The sequence below is a fragment of the Notothenia rossii genome (genome assembly GCF_949606895.1).
Source record: "Notothenia rossii genome assembly, chromosome: 7".
NCBI lineage: Eukaryota > Metazoa > Chordata > Actinopteri > Perciformes > Nototheniidae > Notothenia > Notothenia rossii.
In genome coordinates, this window is record NC_136905.1 from 54785080 (window position 1) to 54811184 (window position 26105).

At 40.6% G+C, this 26105-nt stretch overlaps 1 protein-coding gene across 4 annotated transcripts; it reads right to left on the reverse strand.

Annotated features, from left to right (window-relative positions):
- Nucleotides 1-4944: 4944 nt before the first annotated feature.
- Nucleotides 4945-25505, reverse strand: LOC307013355 (uncharacterized protein). 4 transcript variants are annotated; one of them, XM_079640719.1, is made up of 3 exons: nucleotides 25333-25505; nucleotides 7734-7851; nucleotides 4945-5988 (listed from the first exon to the last, which is right to left on the reverse strand). In XM_079640719.1, the coding sequence occupies exon 3, from the start codon at nucleotides 5959-5961 to the stop codon at nucleotides 5383-5385; it is 579 nt and encodes a 192-aa protein (XP_079496845.1). In that variant the 5' UTR covers nucleotides 5962-5988; nucleotides 7734-7851; nucleotides 25333-25505; the 3' UTR covers nucleotides 4945-5382. The 4 variants fall into 4 exon arrangements, with proteins under 4 accessions (XP_079496845.1, XP_079496843.1, XP_079496844.1 ...); XM_079640717.1 differs by lacking the exon at nucleotides 25333-25505 and adding an exon at nucleotides 8796-8821 and having other exon boundaries at nucleotides 7734-7856; XM_079640718.1 differs by lacking the exon at nucleotides 25333-25505 and adding an exon at nucleotides 8337-8393 and having other exon boundaries at nucleotides 7734-7856.
- Nucleotides 25506-26105: the final 600 nt, after the last annotated feature.

A 26105-nucleotide genomic window follows, 5' to 3' on the forward strand; every position in this document is an offset into this window, starting at 1 on the left:
TGATTCAGAACGCTGCTGCTCGAGTCCTAACAAACACAATAGAAGTGGAACACATCACTTCAGTTTTTTAGGTCTTGACAATGGGATCAAAATGCTATTGTTGGTTTTTAAAGCACTGCATGGTTTGGTGCTTAAATACATGTTGAATCTTCTGCTACATTATGAATCATTCAGAATGTTCAGGTATCTGTGTCAGTTTTGCTTTCAACAATTCAAAGTATTTTACAAAAATGAAAACATTACGATCATTAAGAAATAGTGCAGAATGGCATTCAAAACATTAATAAAAAACCAAATAGAATAACATTAACATCAAACAAGCCAATATATGAAAAACATTAAAAGCATTAAGAAATTATTTGTTCCCACACATTAATCTATGCTATTCTTGGACCCCATCTGTAGTCACTTAAGTGATTCTGGTAGAGAGGGAGGGAGTGGCTCACCTGGAGAGCAGACATCTGATCAGAATTAGGTGTAGCCCTGGCTAAGATCATTTACACAACAGGATGTGAACAAGTTTATCATTTCTTAAGAGAGGGTTAAAATGTATAATTATGGTTAAAAAGATAACTTAAGATATATGAAATGCATAACTGAGTTAAAAATTCAAAGATTAAAAGTCATGAGTATACTTTGTTTACTGTGTATGAGTCAGCATTAGGGTGGTCCTTAAAATTTAAAGTCGGAAAGTCTAAGCTCCAACCCCCAGAATTAATTCTATTAGTCAAGAAAACTCTCCTGGTGAATTTTTTCCTCAATCTGACAACATGTACCCCTCCCTCATCAACCTTGAAGTTTAGCCTCAGTTGCAGCACAGTGGCTGCTGGTGTGGCAGCTCAGGTCGATGTTGTCAGATTAAGGAAAAAATTCACCAGGAGAGTTTTCTTGACTAATGGAATGAATTCTGGGGGTTGGAGCTTAGACTTTCCGACTTTCAATTTTAAAAACCACCCTACGTGAGGCTAAACTTCAAGGTTGATGAGGGAGGGGTAAATGTTGTTGGAATTCGAATACAATTCACCAGGAGAGTTTTCTTGACTATCATAACGAATTCCGGTGGTTGGAGCTTAAAATAAATGAATTCAAAAATGTACATGGCACTAAGGATCACCCTAGTCAGCATGTGTAGTTCACAGCCTAACTTAATGTATACCTGTAAACAGTGGCGGCCGGCCCATAGGGGCGCTAGGGGCGCCGCCCCCCCTCTTCCCACATGTTTGATTGTCATTACAAATTAAAAATAAATAAAAATATATATTTCCAAAAAATATATTTTTTTTATTTGTATTTGTATTTTTAAAGAACAAGGTAAATATGATATAGTTGGTATCAGTAAAATGTATAATCTACAACAAAATCTTGTTTAAAATTGTTTTACGATGTCTAAAGTTACTGATAAGTCACATGTTTCCTGCCTGGCCGCAGCGTGTATCATTACCCTCTCTCGTCCGGGCGGTAGAAAGGAGCCCTCGGCCAGAGCAGCTGCAGCCAACAAGCTGATTGTTGCTATCTGTAAACTATGCAGACGAAACATAATTTCAGCCAATCAGCGTCGTCAGATCTGATGCTCAAAGGGCGCCCTTTCAGTGCCCTGACCTGTGAGTTGTTTAGACTCGTATCCAAGGTTACGCTACAGTAGGGGATGGCTGCTTCTGCAGGTGTAGACTCCGGTGCTAGTGGATCGCCGGAGCTGTAGATTAACATTTGCATGCTTATTGTAGTTTTAAGGGCAATGCCTGTGGCACCATGGAGCATATGTTTGGGCTGGACCTGTATTTTACAGGAAAGGAGTGATCAGAGGGTCGAGTTGTCGATTCTTGTTCAGTTTTCATCTTCCTCACCCTCTCAGACTTTGAGTTGCGCGCGCTGCTAAAGAGACGCGCTACCATGGAAACCAAACAATGGTGTAGCTGTATTAAAGTCAGAGTGGAAACAGTGGTGAGTAAATCTGATTTTGTCAGAAATCGGGAGAAATGCGGGAGTCTCCCGCGAAAATCGGGAGGGTTGGCAAGTATGACACACACACAAAAACACACACACACACACACACACACACACACACACACACACACACACACACACAGTTCGTATTTAGTCTCCTGATTTTAAAGGCCCTAGTATGGTTTTGTCACCATTTCCATAGCCCCACCAACAATATTTTCCACCAGCCGCCACTGCCTGTAAATCTTTGCTTTTCTGTATTTTAATTGGAATGAACTAAAATGGTCAGTCAATACGATTTCATTCTGAGGTAAAGGGGCGTTAGTACTTTGTATGAGGGGCCGTTAGGGACATTATTCCGAAATACCGTTCATATAAATTTGTGAAACACTCTCACACCCACATGAAATCCAAAGGTATTCGCCTTTACATGTGAAACACTCTCACACACACATATGAAACACTCTCACACACATGTGAAACGCTCTCACACACACATAAAAACAAAAACCCTCCAGTATCAAAGACTTATTTCAATCCAGGGTGATAGCATCATTCACCCCTGGAGTGAAATAAGTCTTTGATACTGGAGGGTTTTGGTTGTATTCTTATCTAAAAACAGCGTGACGACAGCTCATATAATAGAGATTTCAAAGCTCTTTTATTTTGAAACTCTACACCAGAATGTCCTGATTTTCTCTGAGTGGGGTGTCCTGCTATCACCCTGAAGTGAAATAAGTCTTTGATGATTGAAAGTTTTGTATTTATTCTTATCTAAAAACAGAAGGCCCATATGAGATTTCAAAAGTATTTTATTTTAAAACTCCTTAAGTTTTACATTCACTCAGTTATAATGTGGTAGTTATACGTAGTTTGTTTTAAATTATTGTTGATCACATTATATAGTACATATTTCTTAATTTAATCTCCAGTATATATGAATATGTTTGGTATATTTGTTATTGACCGAGTAAACACTTTTATTTTGAAGGCAGTTTTTCCAGGCCTCTACCATAATGCATAGGATATTCGGGCACCGCAATATAATGTGCTGATGGCTGGCTGGCTTGATCGCAGTAGAATAAAAGTGTATACATTCGATTAAGAAATGCTTTCATTCTTCAATATGGAAGAAAAAGTAACAAAAAATCAATGCACTTAACACAATAATATGTCATACATCTGAAATGACTAACATGTATCATCTTTCCTCTTTGTCTCTTATCTATAATTCTCCATTATAATGCTTTTGTGCTTTTTTAATCTTTATTTATTTTTTGTAAATTACTGTTCGTGGTAATTTGAAAACAAATGCCGGTGGTGTCGGACCCACACAAACACACCGAACATGCACACACAGAGCGGAGCTGAGCACAAACACACACACATCATGCGCCCTGGTGACAGGACATCTCCTTCATAAAACGAGGGGGAATACTCTGGTAGTTTGATGTGTGTAGAGGTGTGTGTGGTTAAACGTAGCAGCCTCGATCTCTATTCAGCTGTTCTAATGAAGGGAAACACAGTGAAGTAAACAGTAAAAGGCACAGCTCTTTGCAGCTGGTGCTGCTCTTCTCAGATTCTGCTGAGTTACACGTTACTGCCTCCAGTGCCTGTACGACGAAGCCAGTTCAACAGACCCTGGATATGTTTGATTTACCCGGCTTAACTAACCCTAACAAACGCGATGTCGCTAAGCGGTCCTACGAAGCTGGTTATCAACTCAGTAAATCAACCAGGGTTTCTCTGTCCGGCTGAGAGCGCGTTCACGTGAAAGGGACGGGGTTAGCAACATTTGACCAATCACAAACATGGAGATGCGTGCTGACAGCGCAGCGTCATACTTCATGAATGAATAGTGTAAATAGCAAATCCTGCTTCGTAGTACAGGCCACGTACCACTTTTAACTAGTTAAGAAAGCGTAGCCTCGTTGTATTTAAAGCGTGGCCACGCTTTACATCTCGTGCGCACAAGTTAATAAAGCGTGGCCACGTTTTATTAATTTTTCTCTCTATGAACCCTCCAGGGCTAAGTGGAAATCCCTCTCGCACAACATACTGAAATCCCTCTCAAACAACATACTGAAATCCCTCAAACAACATACTGAAATCCCTCTCAAACAACATACTGAAATCCCTCTCACACAACATACTGAAATCACATTTCATGTGTGTGTGAGTGCGTTTCACTATGTATTAGAGCATTTCATATATGTGTGTGTGACTGCGTTTCACATGTGTATAATATATTAGTGAGTTTCATGTGTGTGTGAGTGCGTTTCATATGTGGGTGTGAAGGGTATTTCTGAATAATGTCCCGTGTGGCCCCTCATACCTTTGTGTCCATTACATTACATGTTACTTGTTAGACGCTTTTATCCAAAGCAACTTATATACTCAATACTGTGGGCAATCCCCACAGGAGCAATTTGGGGTAAAGTGTCTTGCCCAGGGACACAACGACATGCTGACTGCAGTGGGGTTTGAACCAGTGACCATTTGATCACCAGACCAAGGCTCTATCCACTGCGCCAATGCTGGGGAACAATAGCCTTGCAAGGGGGGGGGAAGAAAGGAGAAGAAGGGGGAAGAAGGGGGAAGAAGAAAAAAGAGGAAGAAAGAGAGGAAAAAGAGAAAAAGAGGGAAAAAAACGATTCTCTTGCTCCCTGTTCCCCTTCTGTAGCATGTAAAAGTCTTATACAGAAGTACTTTAATAAAGACCAACAACGTATGCGTTTGTTGACTAATAACACTTGTGTTATGCAGTTAACTATTAACACATTTCTATTAAATATTATATATTTCTAATAAATATTAAGTAAAACGTATCTACTTCTTTCAAGTTTATTACATACAATTATTATTATTTTCTTTATCAGGGATAGTTTTGAAGTACCCAATATGGACCTGCTCCTGGTTTGTGTGCTGTGGATAAATAATTAAATGTAACCATTACATTTAATATGAACTAAGAAGGTATTGGTGTTATGATGTATTTCTTTTAACAAACAAAGAGAAAACCTATAGAAATTCTAAACATAGCACTCCACTCAATTATTGGACAGTCACATACTTGATAGAACCAAACCTTTATTTTAAAGTAGTTCAACTTAATAAAATGTAAAACAACCCATAAAAGTAAGAAAGGTGAAGTGTAACAAAATAACACTCTAAATGAGTTTTAACATTATCATAAACTTAATAAAATATATACATATCATATATATATAAATAAATATCAAACTATACACCGAACTTTATACATAAATAAGTGTCCAGTATCCATGCCTCTGGTGGGGGGGATATACATTTTGTTATGTCCTCCAACCTTTGCTCCTTTGGCACAATGTAGTTCACTACTCCCTGTACTGGCAGTGTCCAGTGTCCGCTGTCCCAAACCTCCCACACCTTCACACGTGTTGGGCAGTACTTTGCCGGTCAGTGTTTGTCTATATGGAGCAGGAGCAGGACTAGGAGCAGGAAAAGCAGAGAGAGGCTGGCATTCAGAGCCTGTAGAGCAGCGACCAGGACTGGAAACTGTGAGCTCACTGGTGTATATATCATGGAGCCCAAAGGTGGAGCGGGGAAGAGCTGCAACACCACATGAGGACCTGAGGGTGGATCAGGGAAGAGCTGCATCTCCACCTGAGGACCTGAGGGTGGAGCAGGGAACAGCTGCAACACCACCTGAGGACCTGAGGGTGGAGCAGGGAAGAGCTGCATCTCCACCTGTGGACCAGAGGGTGGAGCAGGGAAGAGCTGCATCTCCATCTGAGGGCCAGAGGGTGGAGCAGGGAAGAGCTGCATCTCCACCTGAGGACCTGAGGGTGGAGCACGGAAGAGCTGCATCTCCATCTGAGGGCCAGAGGGTGGAGCAGGGAAGAGCTGCATCTCCATCTGAGGGCCAGAGGGTGGAGCAGGGAATCGCTGCATCTCCAACTGAGGGCCAGATGGTGGAGCAGGGAAGAGCTGCATCTCCAACTGAGGGCCAGAGGGTGGAGCAGGGAAGAGCTGCATCTCCACCTTGCTTTGATGCTTTGTGATCTGGAATGTGACAACAGCGAAGTTGAGGCATTTATTAGAAATGACCTATAGCAGTTAATGTTTCCAAAAACTAGTTTTTAATGTTATTGTTTATAAGAGAGTTTAACAAACATGGAAATCAAATACACAGTCACGTCATATTTGACCTTTTTGGTTGAGTCCATCTTTAAAGGCCCAGTGAAGTGCATGTTTTTGCACCAAAATGAAATGGCAGTTTCATTCCTTACATATCATTGTGCCTGTTCATGGCTAAAATAATGTTTAATAATTCATAATTAATTAATTAATGAATTATTAATTTTGCCGTCTGAGCCTAACGGAAGTTGCAGACGATAGTGGCTGTGACGTCACAAGATGTACCCAGTTGCCATTGTAAACATGGCAGAGACTCTGGAAAGTGATACTAGTGTGAGAGAAATGATTGATTTGGACAGCTTTTCGGACAGGATAGATGAGGAAAGTGATCAATCTGGTGCACTTTGAGGGCAACATTAAGAGATTTATGGATACAGCTCTCAACACTCATATGAAACATATATTTACAATAATCAAAAAACATTGGAAGGATTTCTTAACCTATTTTATACAACTAATATTACATAGATGGAAATATTTGTTTACATAGATGACCAAACCCACTGAGATAACTTAGGCTACAGTTTACCTCCCTGAGCTGACGTTATCTCTCTCAGTCCCACAGGAGAGCACTCTCCCTCTCCTTATTGTTGAAACAGCTAATCTCCGTTAGCTCCGAGCTAGCACCAGATGCTAACAACAACCCTGTAACTCTCTCAGTCTCTCTTTCTCTCTCTCTCGAATCGACCAGTGGCCTTTATTTATCATGATCAATCAAAGAATCTTCGAAACAATGACACCAGCCAGGCTCACCTTCATCTTTTGGGAACAGAAACATCGCCACTTCGGCAGACTTGACATTACTACAGCCAGCGGCAATGCATCGTTTCCCCTGTGTTTTTCATCCCTCTTTCTTCACTGTCGCCTCCATTGTCAGGTTTTCTCGATTGGCAATCACTTCCAGTCGACTCCGACACACTTTCCAGGAAAATACTAGCTCAAAAACGTTGAGAAATTCGACTTTGAAAAAGAGAAAAAATGAACAGTGGTGAATGTAAACAGTGCGGCGGCGTCCATCTCGTGACGTCACGCAGTAGATCGCAAGCCACGCCCACGAAGGCGAAAGTCGACTGCAGATTTCCCCGGAAAATTCAAAACTCGTCAAATTCGTTGCTATTCCAACATCTTTTGATATGGGTTCCAATGGACAATTTTGGTCATTACTATACGTATTAGCATAACAGATCATGCACAAGTGCACACTTCACAGGGTCTTTAAGATGGAACCAAATGTGGAGGTGATGCTGGCCTTGATATGGTCCATGTGGGAGAGGATATCCATGCCGTATATGGACAGCACCCAAAGACTGCTTGGGAGGAGGCTGGGCTCTGGGGGCTCCTGGCAGACCACAGGGAGGAGGCTGGGCTCTGGGGGCTCCTGGCAGACCACAGGGAGGAGGCTGGGCTCTGGGGGTAACTACTCGGGGTGTGATATATGCATGAGGCATTTCTTAATCTGAAACTATCATCATTATGTTTTAGTCTGGAGTGAGTCACTCAGTGTAAATCCTTTGATTGATAATATTTGCACCAGTAAATTGTAAATGTTCAGTAATATACTTATCATATGTGAATAATAAGTAATAGCTACATATGTTTCTATACTGTACCTTCTGACAGAGGTCACGTCACTTTCGTTTCCTTGGAGCGGGTTTATCCCTCCTGAAGGCCAAAGCCCGTCCATTCCGCATCTCCCATTTCTTTATGGCTTATAGGTTTAGTGATCATCTAAACTTTAAGTAAAATAACAATGCAAGTGTTAGAGAGAACTACACTGCAAAGCGAACAACACTGACACCATGTTAACCATTATTTATACAGGTTATCTACACATATAATCATGTATAAACACACATCATGTTCAAAAACTGTGAAGTTATCCTTTTATCCATGAATGATTGATGTATGTATATTGAATTACAATTAATGTAATGTTATATACAGTATATAGCTATCTTGAATATATATTCAACAATATACTGTATCCTTCCTGGAGCATATAACACACTTTATCATATCATAGTGAGCAACGATCCCTTATCTCACATAAAGATATTTATATCATATAATATATGATATACTTTAGGTGTCTATATGAACAAATAAACTCGTGAAACGCCACCAGTAACCAATAGGCATCTTAACCAAATCTGTAAAGTAACTAAAGGTAAGCTATTAAACACATAGTAGTGGAGTAAAAGTTCACCATTTACCTCTGAATTGTAGTGGAGTAGAAGTACACAGTAGAAAAATATGGAAACACTCAAGTGAAGTACAAGTATCTCAAAATTCTACTAAGTACAGTACTTGAGTAAATGTTCTTAGTTACTTCCCACATACAGTATATATGCTGTATGACTTCTGTACCACTGCTCACAGAAGTGTAGTTACTAATTACAACATGCCCATTCATACAAGAGTCGTTTAACAACTTATTTAAATTACTGTTGTCAATCGGATGTATAACAAATGGCTGTTGACATTTATTAATATAATAACGTGTATTTAACCTAGACACGATTCCATTAGCAATGCTGGCTTGCTAACTTTATGCAGACTGAAGTTGCCGACTGTATACAGTAATGTAAAAGTTGACGCCAAAACGACGGTTGTAAAAAATAGGTTTTATGACTGTAAACGGGAAAATAGAAACATGTAGTGTTGTTACTTACTCTGAATACCACTGATACGCCTCGCCACTATCAACCAAAGCGTGAGGGGGGCGGGTTCGGGGAGGAGCCGTGCAGTGAGTGGCTCTGTCCATTGTGATGCCGTGACGTGATTGGCTCCGTCCATTGTGAACTTGCGTCGTTATTGGTTTGAGTCCAATCTCACAATGGACAGCGAGTATCATGATTGGGTGATAGATTGGAGTTTGACAGATGGTCCTGCGCCAACTAGCGCCACACGCCTCCCAGGACTGGGCTCCAGACAGTAGCGAAATAAACTTAATAACTTTGTGGTTGACGACCAGTTATCCAATGGTTTGGACTGTTGTGATCTATATGAGGTAAATATGAGTTTGAGTATTGTTTTGTACTGCAACTATTATACTGTAAAAACGACCTCTAATGCTATTAGCGACCAGCATAGCCTATTAGTCGTTAGATTGCATACTGTTAGCTTTGCTAGTGAATAAGTAAGTAAAGACAAGTTTATGTTAGGTCGTCATGAGATAGCATATGGACTTTTGGCTTAGCTGATTGATGTGATATAGGACATGGACATTGTGACTGACAGCGAGGATAGCTCCTGTTCTCTGCGTCTTTACGTAAGAAATCTACCCTCGTGGGTTAGGGTTAGCCAAGCGCTCATGTGCTTAGAATTGAGGAGACATCGAAAAAAATTACAAGTACGAATCGGCTGACCGTCAGTATGAAAGTAGATATAGTGCAAAATGCGAGAGCGTGTAAAACCTGATGTGAGTACTTGGAGAAAAGAAATCTGAGCTTGTGAGCATAAATTTAGACTTGAATAAAATATCCACGTAACTTTGAACCAAATGTACACTTGTATAAAATATCCACGTAACTGTGAACCACATTTGAAGTCACAGAAGAAGAAAAAAAGTGTTGTAGCTTGAAGAAAAAAAATGAACTTAGTGATGAAATGTTCACTTGCAGAAAAATACATATTTTTTAAATATATTTTCCATTACAACTGCAACTTGGTTATTACAACCTCTCAAATCAGTCATTGCTACTTGACGAATCTGCTCTGTGGCAGTATAAATCGACGAATCTGCGGTCTTGACTTTTGCTACACTTCTTGCGATAAATGTGTCGAAAAAGTAATTTTCACCTTCAGATCAGCTGTAGATGTGGGGGAGGGAGGGGGGTTGGAGCGAAGGGGCGTAGCTATCAGAACGACGAGGCTTGACTGCGGGGATAACGGTTCGTGTCGCTACCAGTCTGCTGACATGGTGCGTCAATCAACGGTAAGTTTTGCCCATTACTTGCCCAGTATTACTTTGAATATTATTATTGTGATTGAGGATTAAATCCGCTTTGAAGACCACCGTTTTATATCGTGCAGTTTAGCGGCAAAATAACGTCAGTTAGCCAGCTAACGCTAGCTTTGTTGAGTTTATGCTAGCTAAACAAGTAGTGGTTGTAGTCTACAGCAGTAATTAATATATTGTAGCCTACTGCTTTGGCACTAACGGTTGATAACCGTTTATGAAAATAAAACCAATTGAACTGGACTGAAATAATGACACGTTTTATAATTGTCTTGGGCTCCTGCTGTGTTTTTAAAGCCTTTGTAAATTATCTATGCTATTTTCTAGAACGAAGACTTCAGAATATTAATATCCCTTGATGTTTGTATGCAATTGTGCTAAATTCAACTCTGGAATCAAGCAAATATTAATATGTTTGCATGACATTAGTTATTTATATTTTGCCATCACTTCATTATACGTTTAATACATTTAAGTCAAGCTAAGGTACATGTGATAGTAGCTAGTTAGTACTCTTACCTGTGAGGCCTCCTCCAAACAGCATAATAACAAGACTGTATCAATAAAGCTAAGTACCAGTTCTAGATCCTTGACTTTAGACAAACAATTCAAGAGACAACATGTATTTAAAGACCAATCTTTATTTGAATGTTCCTCTTAACCTGATATATTAGTTATACAGTAATAGTATTGACAATCTAAAAAAACTGAGCAACTCAACTGTCAACTTTATATTTCTTATTGTCTAAAGCATTTATTATTTGCTTATTATTTTTTTCCCTCATATTCAGTGTGGACGGATTGAGACAGCGTGGTATCCATAGAGCTGCAGAGACTTCAGGGAGAAACCTCTGTGTGATGGACGTCCTGTCTGTTGGTTTGGAGAGGACTGAGGGTCTTTCATCAGCGAGGAGGTCCAGGCCTGATGGAGGAGCCCATGCTGGGCAAAGCTGATACCAACTGCACAGGCCTAGTCTGTCACTTTATTTGACTAAATGTGTTTACTTATACATGTAATAGGCTTTACACCTTCTGTCCATATGTGCTTTTTATTTAAAACATTTTTGATTAACTTTTGGTTCACATTTCAATCAATTGTATTTGTATTTGCACTCCTTTCGTCCATTATTCTTACTGAAAATAGATTACAGATTCACATCTGACTGAAGATTGGCCCCATTTATTTGTGACCTTGCAAACTCTGCGGTACAAGGCACAAGTGATGTGAAGCTCATAAAGTGAGGCAAATAGAAATAATCAGCTGATGGAGTGTAGATGTGGAAATAGATGCATCCCATCAGCTGACTGTGTTTTTCGCCACACTTTATAAGCCTGACTATAACCACCCCTTCTCTGAGGTGCAGGCAGCGTCACAAACAAATGATGGTCCTGATAGACTACAAAAATATTTGTAAAAAAATTTGGTGTGCAGATCTTTGTTTTCACAATAAAAGTAGTTTCTTAGTGAATGTCCTGTACTGGTCTTAAAATATTATAAAATCAGCTTTTAATTTTCCTCTTGGATATTCTTCTTGACCCTCAGAGAAAGAGGGGATGTCTTTCAGGCATGTCCTTTCCTAAAAAAAATGACAGGAAACATAAAACATATTATTGCAGAACAAGTGTGTTATTTATGAAAGCGGTGTGTTTGTGTGTTTAGGGGCTGTAGATATAATTATTTTGTAATTGTAATCAGATTATGAATGAACAGTATGAAATTCATCAACATTGAAATATATTTTATTATCAAAATAATATGTAACTGTTACAAAACGTAGTGCAACTGTAGAAGCTTGTTCTGTTGTCTTACTGAATGAAAGAATAACATTTACCACGTTTTTACAGACAATATTGAGAGATAAATAGTAGCAGTTCTCACTATGTGTTAAATATCTTTGCCTTCAATACATTCAATTAGAAAGCTGACAAAATCATATTGCTTGTTAACATCTAAATGTAACTTTTTGCATGGAAAAACCCCTCAACTTCACTGATGTGTAGGTGATTTAGTATTGTTTAATGGTATGTATATCAGTGTATTAAAGTCAAAACTTCATTTATGTAAACCAATATCTTTCTTGATTCTTTGTACAGTATGAAAAAATAGTATTTGTACCTGTGCTGAAGTTCACTGCTGTGAGGAGTCCAGTTCTGTCTCTCACTCTCTTGTCCAGCCTGTCTGCATCACCTGGACACCTTAAACAAACATATATATATATATATATGTAAAATACCATGTGTACAAACAATATAACTGATTATCTTTTGTTGAACATGTTGGATAGTGTATTGTCCGAGTCAGGGTCCTTTTTATTTTACTGTAACTTTGGAAGTTGTGTTACCAAGTGTTAAGCTTGGGTGCACATGAATCGCGTATGAACAATAAGTAAATCAGACTCGGTATTCTCTTCAGCATGTCTCCGGTAAGTTTATTCACAGACTGACAACAGTCAACGTAGTGACGTCACATTAGGACGTACCTTCATACAAGAACAGAATAACAGTGCGACTGCTACCGTAGTACACAGACTAAGGGCGTCATCAAATAATAATACTTAACACCCCCACTCGCTCTTAGCTTACTGGGTTACCTGAGAACAAAACAAAATAAGGCTTCTTTTTCTTTTACCTTAACTATGTTAACTCTTTGCCCTTCTAGGTGCCAAACATATCCTGAGCAAACCTCTTTAGCTTTATTTTGGTGGCTGGTTTTGTCATCACATCAGCGATCATTTGCTCAGTAGGACAGTATTCCAAAATTACCTTTCCACTATTTACAGTCTCCCTTATGAAATGGTACTTAATATCAATGTGCTTGCACCTTTGCCTGTTTACTGGGTTTCTGGCTAGTGCTATAGTACCTTGGTTGTCTTCGTACACCTTTGTTTGTGCATATTTGTATTTGTCTATACCTCTGAGTAATTGTTCTAAGTAGATGTATTCCTGTATGGCTGATGCTAAGGCCATGTACTCTGCCTCGCAGGTAGATAGTGCAACCGTAGGTTGTTTCCTTGCCTTCCATGAGATCAAGGAGCTTCCTTCACTGAGACTGGCACAATATCCTGATGTACTACGTCTGTCTGTTACGTCTGATGCCCAGTCAGCATCACTGTACACTCTCAGACCTAGTCTATCTGTGTCATTTCTCTTAAAGCATAACCCCTGTTCTGCTGTACCTTTAAGGTATCTGAACACATGTTTTACTGTGTTCCAGTGCTCTTCAGTTGGTTCAGCAAAGTGCTGAGATAGTTTACTGACCACAAAACATATATCTGGTCGAGTGCATGTGGACAAGTAGATTAAACTTCCTACTGCCTCCCTGTACTTTCTTGGCTCTTTAATGTTTTCAGCGTCTGCTGTGTATTCTAGTTTTGGCTCACATGGTGTGTCTCTGGACTTGCAATCCTGCATTTCAAATCTCTCCAGTATTTTGCTCACATATCTCTTTTGAGACATTTTGACTTGACCTTCTGTTTGCTCAAAATCTATACCTAAGAAATATTTCAACTTTCCCAGGTTTTTCATTTTGAACCTTTCAGTGAGCATCCCCTTTACACTTTCTAATACACCCTCGTTGCTGGCTGCTATAATGAGATCGTCAACCCATATTATTAGGATTACCTTTTCGCTGTGCTTTTCTCTTGTATACACACAGTGATCAGCGGGGTTTTGTACAAAACCATTTTCAGTCAAACATGTATGTAACATAGCATTCCAGTTTCTGCCTGACTGCTTTAAACCATAGAGAGATTTGTGCAACTTGCATACTAACTCTTCACCTGTTTTTGACTGTTTCTCATAACCTTCTGGTTGTGTCATATATATTTCACAATCAATGGGTGCATGTAAATAGGCTGTTTTAACATCCATTTGGTGTAAGATTAAGTTCTCCTGTGCTGCCTTTTGCATGAGTACTCTTACACTTGTCATATCAGCTGTGGGTGAGAATGTCTCATCATAGTCGATTCCTGGTTTCTGACTGTAGCCTTTAGCTACAAATCGCGCCTTGTACTTGTCTGACCCATCAATGTCACTCTTGAGTGCGTAGACCCATCTACCCCCCACTGCCCGTTTGCCTGGTGGCAATTGGGTGAGGTTGAAGGTCTCGTTCTCCTCCAGTGATCTCATCTCCTCGTTCATGGCATTTTTCCACTGCCTTGATTTGGGTGACGCTATGGCGTCCTGGAAGGTTTGAGGAATGTCGCATACTGCTCTGTAACAAAAATCCATGCATGTTTGCAGTTTGTCCTCCGTATCGTCAGTCTCAAACTCCTGTAGGTGAGCTGGTCTCCTCCTGGTTCTGGGTGGGTTTTTTCTGTTTGGAGTCTCGGTGACTTTACCCGGCTGTGTACGTTCAGTCTGTTCAGGTAAAGTCCCAGAAGCACCACTTTGAGTATCTTGACCTGGCACATTTCCCACATCACATTCATCAACAACATTTTCATCGCTGTCCTTGACCCTGGGATGTACATCACTATCACCATATTCATTGTATGACTCTGGTGTTTGTGTTTCCTTTTCTTTATCCCCCTTTGTTGTGAATTTTACCAATCTGTGCTTTTGGACCCTCTCTGTGTCTGGATAATACACCAGGTAAGCTGGGCTATTTTTATCATAGCCTATGAAAACACCTTGCACACACCTAGGGTCGAGCTTTCCCTTCTCTTGTTTGTAAGCAAAACACACTGACCCAAATTTCTGAAGTTTGGATATATTTGGTTCTTTGCCTGTGAACAGCTCGTATGGCGTTTTCTTTGTGCGCCTACTGTAACACCTGTTCCTTACATAAGCTGCTGTCTGTATGGCGTAGTTCCATAGTTTATTTGGTAACTTGCTTTCTATCAGTAAGCATCTGCCCATATCATAGAGAGTTCGCCAACCTCTCTCTGCGGTACCATTTTGGTGGGGTGAATAGGGTGCAGACGTCTCGTGTCTAATCCTATTTTTGGTTAACAGTGCCTGGAAGTCTCGGCTTGTAAACTCAGTGCCGTTATCTGAACGGATACACTTAACTTCTCCGTAAGGTGCTATGTCTGCTAAGAACCTTTCTGTGGCCTGCACTGTATCACTCTTGGACCTTAGAAAATACACAAAAATAGTACCAGAGTAGTCGTCTGTAAAAGACTGTGTATATCTGTGCCCTTCTATGCTTGGTGTTGACATGGGACCGGCTAAGTCTGTGTGGACTAGTTCTAAGGGCATCTTAGCCTTTTTGTCTGGCTCCCTATTTCTCGTTTGGGTGAACTTGCCCTGTGTACACACTTCACACAACTGAGCTGGTTTGACTGCACTTCCTCTTATCTCCATGCCTTTCACTACACCTTGTAAATTTTGTACATCTTCGTAATTGCAATGACCCAAAATTTCATGCCAAGTTTGCATGTCGTGACACCCTTTACATTGGTCAACATTCCCCTCAACAGTTGGTAAGTAATACAAATTTACACTTTCATGGATGTCAAACCTGCTGCCGTCTTTGGTAACCATGTGACTGTCCCCTTTCTTGAAGGTGATTGTCGCCCCTCCGTTTGTTGCTCTTGCCACCGAAAAGATGTCATGTGGGTATGAGGGCATGTACAGTGCATCCCGTAGCTGTGCTCTGTGTTGTCGTCCGGCGTCGTCTAATAGACATATCACCGCCGTTCCTCTTCTCTGTGCTGTTCCATTGCACTTGGTCCCGTCAGCTAACTCCACTGAATGAGACTCGGGCTGGAATGAATCGTCGAAGCTTTTAAACTTTCCGATGTCGTTCACGATGTGGGATGTCGCTCCTGCGTCCACCATGATGCCTTTCATCTTCACGTTGTCTGGTGGTTTCCCGCTCTTTGTGTGCTTGGCCTTGAAGAGATGGTCTTGGTCGCCATTCTGTTCCTCTGCGACTTTTCTGGCACCATCTTCTCCCCCCTTTTTCTTACAGAGTGATTCATCGTGTGTATTCCTTTTGCAGTAACCGCACCACACTTTTCGAAAACATTTTCTTGATATGTGTCCTTTTATTCCACACTTGTAGCACGTCACATTGGCATCTTCATCTCTTCTGTTGCTAGCGTGCGTCTTGGTGCCTCGGCCTTGCCTTGCACATGTTTTCATCACATTATCTGTGGATTCTGCTGTGTTCATTTTCTCCGACTCTTCATAGACCCTTAATCTTCTTCTAAAGTCTGTGAACGTAACGTTATCTTCGTTCTGTGTTACATGGACGGCGAATGGCTTGAAGGAGTCTGGTAACCCATTTAGTATCATGGCTATGGTCAGTCCATCACTCATGGTCTCGCCTGCATCTCTCAGGGCTGTAATCACGTTCTCTGCCCTTATCATGTAGTCGGTAACACTCTCGTTGTCTGCCATGTGCAGCCTCGTTAACGACGTGTATAAGTTTATTATCCTCGGCTTGCTTTTCCCTGAATAATGTTCTTTCAGTATTTTCAGAGCCTTCCTGCCGTCATCTGCGGCCTCATGTCTTATTAGCGACAGGCTCTTATCATCTATCAGCCTTATTAGCTCAGCATAGCAATCAGCATTCTTCCTTCTATCTGCATCTAGCTGTTCTTGATCAGCACCGGTGGGCTCATGTAAGATAGTCTCTTTTAGCCTCAGAGTATGTAAGCAGCCTAGGAATCTTGTTTCCCAAAGGTCATACTTATCTTCACATCCTTTGAATAAGAGCTGCGGTGCCAGGAGATCTGTTGCTCTGCTTGCCATTTTTGCGCGCCAACTTTACCGCGAGGGCTACTAGCTTGCTAATATACTTCACTTGCTAAGCTAGCTTGTTAGCTTAATTGGCTAACGCGTAATACGTCGCGTAACACTTCTTCCGATAATCTAACTCACTTATCTCCAAGTCGGTTTGTGTCCAACTCTGCCTGGGCCCATAACCTGTTAAGCTTGGGTGCACATGAATCGCGTATGAACAATAAGTAAATCAGACTCGGTATTCTCTTCAGCATGTCTCCGGTAAGTTTATTCACAGACTGACAACAGTCAACGTAGTGACGTCACATTAGGACGTACCTTCATACAAGAACAGAATAACAGTGCGACTGCTACCGTAGTACACAGACTAAGGGCGTCATCAAATAATAATACTTAACACCAAGGCTTACTGTTTATTTGATACCCATTTGGTAATGCAATCAATAAAAACAACAAGGTTTGGGTTTGTTCTTCAGATATGACTGACGTAAACGAGTAAGCTCAATAATGAACTCCAGCTCAACCAACCATATTGTAATAACTAAGTAATCATCTTGAAATATGACATTAATAATTGTAATATACACACATCTTATTGTGAGGTTGATTTCACATACACTACTTCAACGTTAGCTAAGTAGAAAATAGCATGGATAATTTACAAAGGCTTTAAAAACACCACCGTTAGTGCCAAAGCAGTAGGCTATAATATATTAATTACTGCTGTAGACTACAACCACTACTTGTTTAGCTAGCATAAACTCAACAAAGCTAGCGTTAGCTGGCTAACTAACGTTATTTTGCCGCTAAACTACGAAATATAAAACGGTGGTCTTCAAAGCGGATTTAATGCTCAATCACAATAATAATATTCAAAGTAATACTGGGCAAGTAATGGGCAAAACTTACCGTTGATTGACGCGCCATGTCAGCGGACTGGTAGCAACACGAACCGTTAGCGACACATTTATCGCAAGAAGTGTAGCAAAAGTCAAGACCGCAGATTAGTCAATGTATACTGCCACAGAGCAGATTGGTCAAGTTGTAATGACCAAGTTGCAGTTGTAATGGAAAATATATTTTAAAATATGTATTTTTCTACAAGTGAATATTTCATCACAAAGTTCATTTTTTTTCTACAAGCTACAAAACTTTTTTTCTTCTTCTGTGACTTCAAATTTGGTTCACAGTTACGTGGATATTTTATACAAGTGTACATTTGGTTCACAGTTACGTGGATATTTTATACAAATGTAAATGTATGCACACACACAAGCTCAGATTTTTTTTCTGCAAGTGCTCACATCAGGTTTCACACGCTCTCGCATTTTGCACCATATCTAACTTCATAGTCAGGGGAGTCTCAAAAACCCCACACACGAATGCACAGCGATCCACGCACAGAAAGCGGTTTGTGTTTGTAGGTGCAGCGGTTTTAAATGGAAAACAAATATGTGAGGATCAAAAAATATATATGTAAAACTTTTTTCTGTATTTGGATTTTATTTACATGTATATGAAACGGAACACATTTGTGTGTGCATTGAAAAACACAAGTGTGGATCTGGAAATACAAGTGTGAATCCTTCTTCACAGAAGTGGTTGAAAATATATATTCAAATGCATTATAATTATGAGCCTGCTATGCGTCCAAGAGACCAGGAGCAGCCAAGGATTAGAAAAAATAACGGCCATCGGAGAGAAATGGAGCTTTGGTGTGTGGAGAACCAGTGGAGAACAGAGCAGCTGTCTTGTTGAGTGACCGGCGTTAGCTACAGTTAATGTTAGCTAACGTCAGTCACATCACAACATTGTAAAGTTAGCAATCATATATCAGGCTATAACTAAAGTAGTATTGATAATATAGTAACGTTACTGACAGGACTGTTGATACTGATCCATAACAGAAACTAATGCGCAAGTATCAGCCGTATCTCGCGTTACCTAATGCAACTCCACACTACGGTGCTGTGTACCGGAGGGGAGACGCGAGATACGGCTGATACTTGATGATCTTGCGGAGAAAGGTTGTGGAGCCTCCGTTGATATGCCGTTGTAAATGGCTTGATGGAAAGCAGGTGTGTAGTCGGGGAGGGTGCACAACTGATCAGTAGGGCCTGGCTCATTTCGTGGCATCTGCAGGCAGTGGCAAGTACTTCCGGCATCTGCCACAGAGGCCGCTACTCCGTGGTATCTGTGGCAAGTATATGCCACAGATGTGGTATCTGTGGCAAGTATATGCCACAGATGCCACAACTTGCCGTGGCAAGTATATGCCACAACTTGCCGTGGCAAGTAAATGCCACAAGTTAAGAGAAGGTTTATGGTAGCTGCCACTCGCCTTCCGTGGCAAATGCTGATATTTAAACCCGTATTTATCGCGTAAAATGTCGCTGTTTTGGCATGACTTTATCGGACTGATCTGTACACAAGACTGATGATCTGTTACTGATGGTCCGATCTCTATTTTTCAAAAAGATTAAACATTATATGTTCTATAGATTTTACTTGGAGAACGTGGTTTGTTAAAATAAATAAACGTGCTATTTTTATGATAATACTCAAGATATATTATTAGTAAGTTGACATAAAGATCTAACATTGTTGACCAGAGGTGGGAAATAGGCTAACTTGTATACTCAAGTAGCCTACTGTACTTGTGATTTAGAAATAGCCTACTTGTGCTATAAGGATAAGGACAACCAAGCGCAAAGCCTACAAGCACTGAAAAGCTGGCAAGGGGAGACGGATGAGCATGACTCAGCGTTCTGTCAAGAACTCGAACAATATAAATTGTTCGCCAGTTTCAAAACGCAATAAAAGGGTGGATAAAAAAGCATGCATTGTGTCTCGATTTTTAATATACTGTCATGATTGTCTTAACGGAATAACATGGTTTGTTTAGATTCACTGATATCAATATCTAATAAGAATAATCTGAAGCATTTAAATAAAAATGTTCAACCAGAATTAAAATATTAAACAACAAAACAGATACAATGACATTAATCTGTTTATTAACAACGAAAATAATACAAATTAAGTACATATGCCTGGATTTAAAATAACACATTTATACATGTGTACAATCAAATATAACTGTCCTTAGCCTCATTTATAAAATATAAATCTTAGCATCTCACTAGCAGTGGCAACTGCAATCAGTTACAGCTGCCCTAAGTCTGTAGCCAAGTCTAATAACACCATTGTACACGTTGCTGTGTCAATACAGATATTTATTTTTTAATTATTTGTCTTTACTAGTAACAATACACCTGGTTATCGTAGCAAGCAGTGGAAACTCCCCTCAAGAAGCGACAATTGCCAAGGGCTTGCGTTGCAACGCTCACTTGCCAATATTTCTTTTTTTATTACAATATAGGCCTATGTTTAGCCTACTATCGCACGTTTGTTTATTTTAGCAAACCAAGTAGGCTATTCCAAGTAAAATTGAATATAAATGATAATTTATTATCTTTTTGAAAAATAGAGATCGCACATCAGTCCTGTGATAGTCCAGCGACATTTTACACGATAAATACGAGTTTAAATATCAGCATTTGCCACGGAAGGCGAGTGGCAGCTACCGTAAAACTTCTCTTAACTCTGGCATCTTGTGGCAGCTCCCGTTCAGCATGCGCAAATGCCACGGCAAGTTGTGGCATATACTTGCCAAGGCAAGTTGTGGCATATGCTTGCCACGGCAAGTTGTGGCATCTGTGGCATTTACTTGCCACGGCAAGTTGTGGCATATACGGCATATACTTGCCACAGATGCCACAGAGTAGTGGCCTCTGTGGGAGATGCCACAAATGCCAAGGCACATGCCATGGCGAGTAGTGGCAACACTCATTGTGTTCTAGTATGATAAATAAAATAACATTGTACCTTGAAAATCAATGCATTCGTTCATTTGACACGTTGGTGGTTTTAGGTAGGCTATACAGCGACCCCTGACGGTTCTAGTGTGAAGTAAAAGTAGAAGTAGCCAACCTAAATGTTGGAATACTCTGTTACAAGTAAAAGTCATGCATTAAAATGTTACTCAAGTAAAAGCGCAAAATGATTAGCATAACAATATACTTAAAGTGCATATTACATGTTTTCATTATAATGATTGATCATGAAAGTGTTCTCAAAGCTGGTAAAGGTACAGCTAGTTTTAATGACTTTGTGTAGGGTATCTTGTGAATTTACTCCAGAAGTAACTATAAAGTCTGATTTAAGACTTGATTATATGTATCATCATTAATCAGAATCTGTAGTAAGTAACTAAAGGTAGCGTATTAAATAAATGTAGGGGAGTAGGCTACAATTACACAATTTACCTCTGAATTGTAGTGGGGTAAGTAATCTACTACGTAACATACCATTTACATACTCAACTAAAGTACAAGTAGGCTATTTCTAAATCACAAGTACAGTACTTGAGTATACAAGTTGGCCTATTTCCCACCTCTGGTCAACAATGTTAGATCTTTATGTCAACTTACTAATAATATATCTTGAGTATTATCATAAAAATAGCACGTTTATTTATTTTAACAAACCACGTTCTCCAAGTAAAATCTATAGAACATATAATGTTTAATCTGTTTTGAAAAACATGATCGGACCATCAGTAACAGATCATCAGTCTTGTGTACAGATCAGTCCGATAAAGTCATGCCAAAACAGCGACATTTTACGCGATAAATACGGGTTTAAATATCAGCATTTGCCACGGAAGGCGAGTGGCAGCTACCATAAACCTTCTCTTAACTCTTAACTTGTGGCATTTACTTGCCACGGCAAGTTGTGGCATGGTTGTGGCATATACTTGCCACGGCAAGTTGTGGCATCTGTGGCATATACTTGCCACAGATACCACATCTGTGGCATATACTTGCCACAGATACCACGGAGTAGCGGCCTCCGTGGCAGATGCCGGAAGTACTTGCCACTGCCCGCAGATGCCACAAAATGTGCTCGCTGTCTCTCCAACTGATTGCAGTAGGTGAGTGGAGGTTGAGCCGGGAGCCAGGAGTGAGAGCCACCATGCCCACACAAACAACACAGACAGGGGGAAACAAACAAACACAAAGGAGACGGCTGGAGCAGTACAGCCACCACAGCGTTACCTAATGCAACTCCACACTATGTCTTACGGTACTGTGTATCGGAGGGGAGAGAGAGAGAGCAGCAAAGGGGGTGAGAGAGATGTAATACGTTTTCCTGATAAAGCTGTGGAGAGTATGTGAAGTGATAGTAGGTGCTGCAGGGAGGTGGATGCACAACGCACCCAGGAACGAACGCTAGCACCGGTCCTTTTCCCGTGGACTCGATGTCCTGACAGGCTCGAGTTTGTGCAACCTGCACAAACACAAGCTCACCATGATTACAAATGGTGGAATGCAATGTAAAATTACCGAAAAAATACCAGCTCACTAAATCACAACCGCTCAAACCAACTACAAACTAATACCGCGGATTGGGCAGAGAACGAGTCCGAGAAAGTTGCTCCCCCATGTGGCGTAATATGACGCGTTTGACGTAAAAAAAAAAAAGCAGTTTTTAGTAGCAGACCTCAAAACGGCTCTTTTTCCTCTGAATTCATGCCCTTATGTCTTGTAAAACATATCAAATCCTGCATTAACATTTTTAATTGTATTTTCAGGCAAGGTTAAGCATAAATGTAGTAAAAAAAAAAAACCTGCAAGTTGCTCTTTAAGTCTACACATCTCAGAGTGAAAATCCACCTGTTTCCCCTTCACCTTTGTCATTAACATAAACTTTTTTTATATATAATTTCTGTATGTGGCACTTAAATGGTTTGGCTTTTTTTAAGCTAATAGGATTCTTGCTTTTCTGAATGTGTACCCTCACGCTCAGGGACGCCGCCAGGGATTTTGGGCTTTTGGGACATTGGGCCGCACCACCAGGCACAGGCCGCGCCAACCAAGCACAATGCTGTAACCACACCTCCAGAACCCAACCGACTCATTTATGCTTTAAATAACTCTACCTGTACAGGCTTGTTGCATCTATCTTGTAGTCCAATACTAATCGCACAATATTTAATGACACTGAGCGGTGAAAATACAACACTGTGCAGACTGCAAATTCTACTGCAACATTCTGCTGCAGTAGAATTCACTATTTGATATAACACTAACATTCCTGACAATAGACCTCAATAGTCATCTTTTATGGTGTACATGCCTTTTTAATAACATTTTTGAATGGAGCATTCATAAATCAAAATAAATATAACTTAAATATACATGACCTCTTAAATTAAAATAAAGTGAACATTAACACCAATATTATCATTTATAAAATGCTATAACAAAAAAATAACATAAGCAGCAGATTTTTTTATTAAATATACATACCAACTACAAAATAAGCGGGTATTAAAGTGTAAACCAGGGGTGGGCAAACTTTTTGGCTCGGGGGACACTATGACTTTTAAATTTGACAGACGGGCCGGGCCAGTAGCAGATCGGTGAAAAAATATTTAGCTGTCCACTCCTCATTATACACTTGGCACTCAATGTTGAATTTCTCTTTTCTTTGGTCTACTCATTGTTACAGATGCAGGTTCAAAGGTGAATTAGGTTCAAAGGTGAATTATTGCGTCATTGCGTCATCGTTTGCGTCATGACGTAACCGTTTACGTGCCTTCTTATGACCCACACAGCGTTTTACGTCGCTGATTTTCTCCGCAACACCGCTCACAACAACATCAATAGAGGACCGCGTCGGGTAATTTTTTATTATACGAAGCCAGATTAAATTAAAGAACTACTTCTCCTACCTTGTACCTTTCTCCAGAGTGCCGTGGTGTATTGTTTATTAATGTGGTTCAGCTGCATTACCGCCCGCTGCAGTGCTGCTCGCCTACCGGAGTTTATTCTCCCGTTAACTCGCGGCAGCGGCCGCTGTAAAGTTTTCATTGTCTGACTGTTACGTCCCCACTAAGGTCTAGGGGACCTGCAGACAATAACATACAACCAATAAAAACGAGGGAGTCAGTTTAACAGTTGACAAAAGGTTTATTTTTAGTAAACCCAGAATCGAACAGACATATACTTGAAACACTCGGTTGGTGAGGAGGAGGAGGAGTCAAAGGATTGTGCCAAACAAAAGAAACAAGCATAACAAAACCAGGCCTATCTCTACATCTATCCTTTGAAACCAAAACTCAAACAAAAAAAACCTCACTAACTAAACTACAAAGAATTTGACAAAACAATATACAGGGGTGGCAACAATCCGCTAACCTAGTGTGTCTGAACATTAGTTAGCTACGTGGTGAGAATTGTACAGGGTACCCCAGACGTACCTTACTCCTCCACCTCTCAACACACACACTTTCACCAAGGTCAGACAATTCAAAGTTCATGAGTTGCTAAACACTGCAGGCTCCTTCATCAGCAACAGGCCCAGAGTGAGAGAGAGAGAAGACTTCCTGGGTGCCTCCTTTATGGTCGGCCCTGGCTGCTGATAGGCCAGCTGAGGGTGAGGAGATCCAATAAGCCATCAGATTCAGGTGCACAGGCAGATTCCGATCAGCTGCTGATTAGCTGTGCAGAAGACAGGGAGAAGAGAGAAACACAGGAGGGAAAGAAAACCACACAAGTACAGCCTGCCTGGCACGTAACACTGACTGTCACACAAGCAGCTGATAAATATCCCCCATCCCCATAAGTGAATGTGTTTTAGTCTGAAAGCTGTTTGGCATCACAACGCTGTTATGAAAGTTTCTCTGGCATTCTACAGGTGATGTTAGCATAGCAAACGAAGCTAATCAGACTATCTTGACTTGACTACTTGTTGCTATCATATTGTGGCATAAGCCGTTTACTACACGCATATTTTACCGGCGTAGTTTTCGTTATGATTTTACTTGTGATGGCCACATGTAGCCCATATATTGATTCCATCCGATGGTCGCAATAATACAAAACAAAAGGAAAACGTCTGCCTCAATGGTCAATAACAGTGAACGGATGGTTATTAAAGTAAGGTAAAAATAAACAGAATCACACAAAGCCTGGTTAGTGTTGCCTGACTTTATATAAGTGTTTTTATAAGTGTGTGGTCGCGTTCTAGTCACTTTGCTCAGCGCTACTGCTTGTTACAACTTATATTCGCCGACCTTGCCGGGCTGCCGATTGGGGCCAGCTGAGATAATAGACCAGACTACAGCAAAGGTAAATTGTGTCTAAAGTGCGCCATCTAGTGAGATCAACTGAAATGCCGGGTATTGCAGGAAAAAGGCAAAATGAATGCGGTCTTTACTATAATTTGGACAATTTTGTACCAATATTCGGCGGGCCGGATTCAAAAGCCCAACGGGCCGTATATGACCCGCGGGCCTTAGTTTGCCCATGCCTGGTGTAAATGGACAACAAAACGGAAATGGAAGTGAAAAGGCCAGATGGTGGTGCTAAATCAGAGCCTGTTCTCAGTCTTTTTCTCATCATGCATCTTCTGTGTATTGATCCAATATCGTTACCATAGCCTTGCCCTTTAACAGTTATTACGAGCCCTGGCTCAGCCTTACTCACCAAGAGCCCAGCGCCTAGCCTTCTTACAGGCAAAGTCACTGATCAAGTCCTTGAAGTCCAGCTTTCTAGCCAACTGGCTTTCAATGGACAGCATGGCAAGACTGCAAAGCCTTATGGGGGGACAGGGCTGCGGAGCCTAAATATGGATCTGTTGGTCCTGGCACCAGGGGAGGGACAACTGATTTAGTATGAATAGCTGCTAAAAATGTACCTGCATTTATTAAATGTCAGCTAAAAGAGCAGTGAAATGATAAACCTCAGCATTTTCTGTGAAGATATTAATAGTACTTAATGTCAGCAAAACATTACAATTATTATTTACAATGGACTAAGCTTAGCTAACAGACTAATTTCCACCACTCATGGACCACACCCACCTTTTCTTTGAAAAACAGGGTGACATACTGTCGTCCTTTAGTCCCTCTCTCTTGTCTTTCTCTCCTTTCTTTTCTTTTTTGAAAGCCTGACTTTGTGAGTGGTTGAGACATGGCACACACGTAAGTACTAGCATCCCTCCTCACATGCTCTCACTCTGCTGCTAGAAAGTGCGGTACCGCACAGCGTTTGGAGGCCCAGGGGCGGATCTAGACAAATATTCATGGGGTGGCAAGAGGGTGGCAGGAGAATTTGAGGGGTGGCATCCCCTGGCAGAAGTATATTCTGATTTAATCGCAGTCATATCAATCAATGTTAACTTGGAAATCCACAATATTGATATTTTAACAAAATAACATTAGGTGAGATTATTGTAGCACATCAGTAAAGCCTTAAAT